This window comes from Penaeus monodon, chromosome 15 (genome assembly GCF_015228065.2).
Source record: "Penaeus monodon isolate SGIC_2016 chromosome 15, NSTDA_Pmon_1, whole genome shotgun sequence".
Classification (NCBI taxonomy): domain Eukaryota; kingdom Metazoa; phylum Arthropoda; class Malacostraca; order Decapoda; family Penaeidae; genus Penaeus; species Penaeus monodon.
This window is the reverse complement of record NC_051400.1, coordinates 36,345,565-36,346,822: the sequence shown is the minus strand read 5'-3', so window position 1 is coordinate 36,346,822 and position 1,258 is coordinate 36,345,565. Positions and strand designations below refer to the sequence as shown.

At 33.2% G+C, this 1,258-nt stretch overlaps 1 protein-coding gene across 1 annotated transcript in view; it reads right to left on the bottom strand.

Moving 5' to 3' along the window:
* LOC119582348 (formin-2-like) overlaps nucleotides 1–1,258 on the bottom strand; it is a gene marked incomplete in the record, with an annotated part of 21,001 nt that overhangs the window by 9,876 nt on the left and 9,867 nt on the right. Inside the window, 1 exon segment of the mRNA XM_037930564.1 lies at nucleotides 1–94. Within this exon segment, the coding sequence (XP_037786492.1) occupies nucleotides 1–94 (94 nt within the window).

Below are 1,258 nucleotides of genomic sequence, written 5' to 3'. Positions count from 1 at the left end.
GGCTTGGGGGGTTTGGGCGTCTTCAGCTGAATTCTCGTCCAGTAAAGAGGCTTCATGGCCATCTTTGGGTTGACTGGAGCCTTCCGAAGAACTGTGATTATGGAAGGTTTAACAAAGACGAAAAAGTGAGTTATACATGTGTATTCTATTGTATTTCATCATTACTTTTGGAATTCTTACTATCATATCTTAATGAGCAATTGAGTGAACTTGCACTGGCATTTTCAGATAATTTTTATATTAAGCACAAAAAATTCCCTTATACCATACCTAAAGACAATTTTTTTTAGAAATTACATTTACCATCCCCTCAGTTGTATATAACATAGCTAATCCTATTCTCACAACCACAATCCATGGAACTACTAGATAAGACTTGATAGTCACATTTTTACTATCCTAAATCATAAATCAAAACCTGCATCATGCTTTAGCCTCATTCATTTCAACTATTTATTTGGGCTTTTCTTTTCAACCTGACAGACAGTATGAAAATAAAGAACTTTCATATAAAACCTTCAGGGAATGGTACAGAACCCAGGTAAAACTACAGTAAGCACATAACCTGTATACTTTCCTTTCCATTTTCATCCTAATCGTATCCTAATTATAACAAGACAAAAATGAATCACAGCCAGTTATAATATGGCTTCACTAAAACCATAACTTCAGTACACTAAAAATCCCTTATAATTATGGATGTGTTCATTTTATCTTCAATACACATTACTGTCTTCCTGTCTGCATACATAGTAACACAAAGTATATCTTACAAACAGAAAAAAAGTAGCTTTCATAATAATTTACTCCTCCTTTTATATTTCAAATGTTTGATTTAGCATTTTTTTATTTACTTCCTCATTTGCAAGTATCAGGAACAACACAAGTTCAATGGTGCCTCTTTTAAAAACACTCGCACCATTAAAAAATCATATCAGTCTAGTGACCCATTTAGTCTTCAAACGACGTATACATAAAAAAAATATTCTTGTGAAGTGAGATCCATAAGAAATTCATAATTAAGGCTGGAGTGGAAAACGAAGATGTTGAATGTATGTATGTGGCAAGAGATACCAAAGGACAGGAGCATAAGACTACCCAGACACAGACAGACACTAAGGAAGCAATGAAGCTACATGTAGCTTTTTATGTAGTTTCTATCTTGATAAATCTGCTGCTATGACTATAAGACTAAAAAGTAAGAAGGCATTGGTATATTTTATTAATTCCACCTGTAGGATATTTAGCATATTAAGCT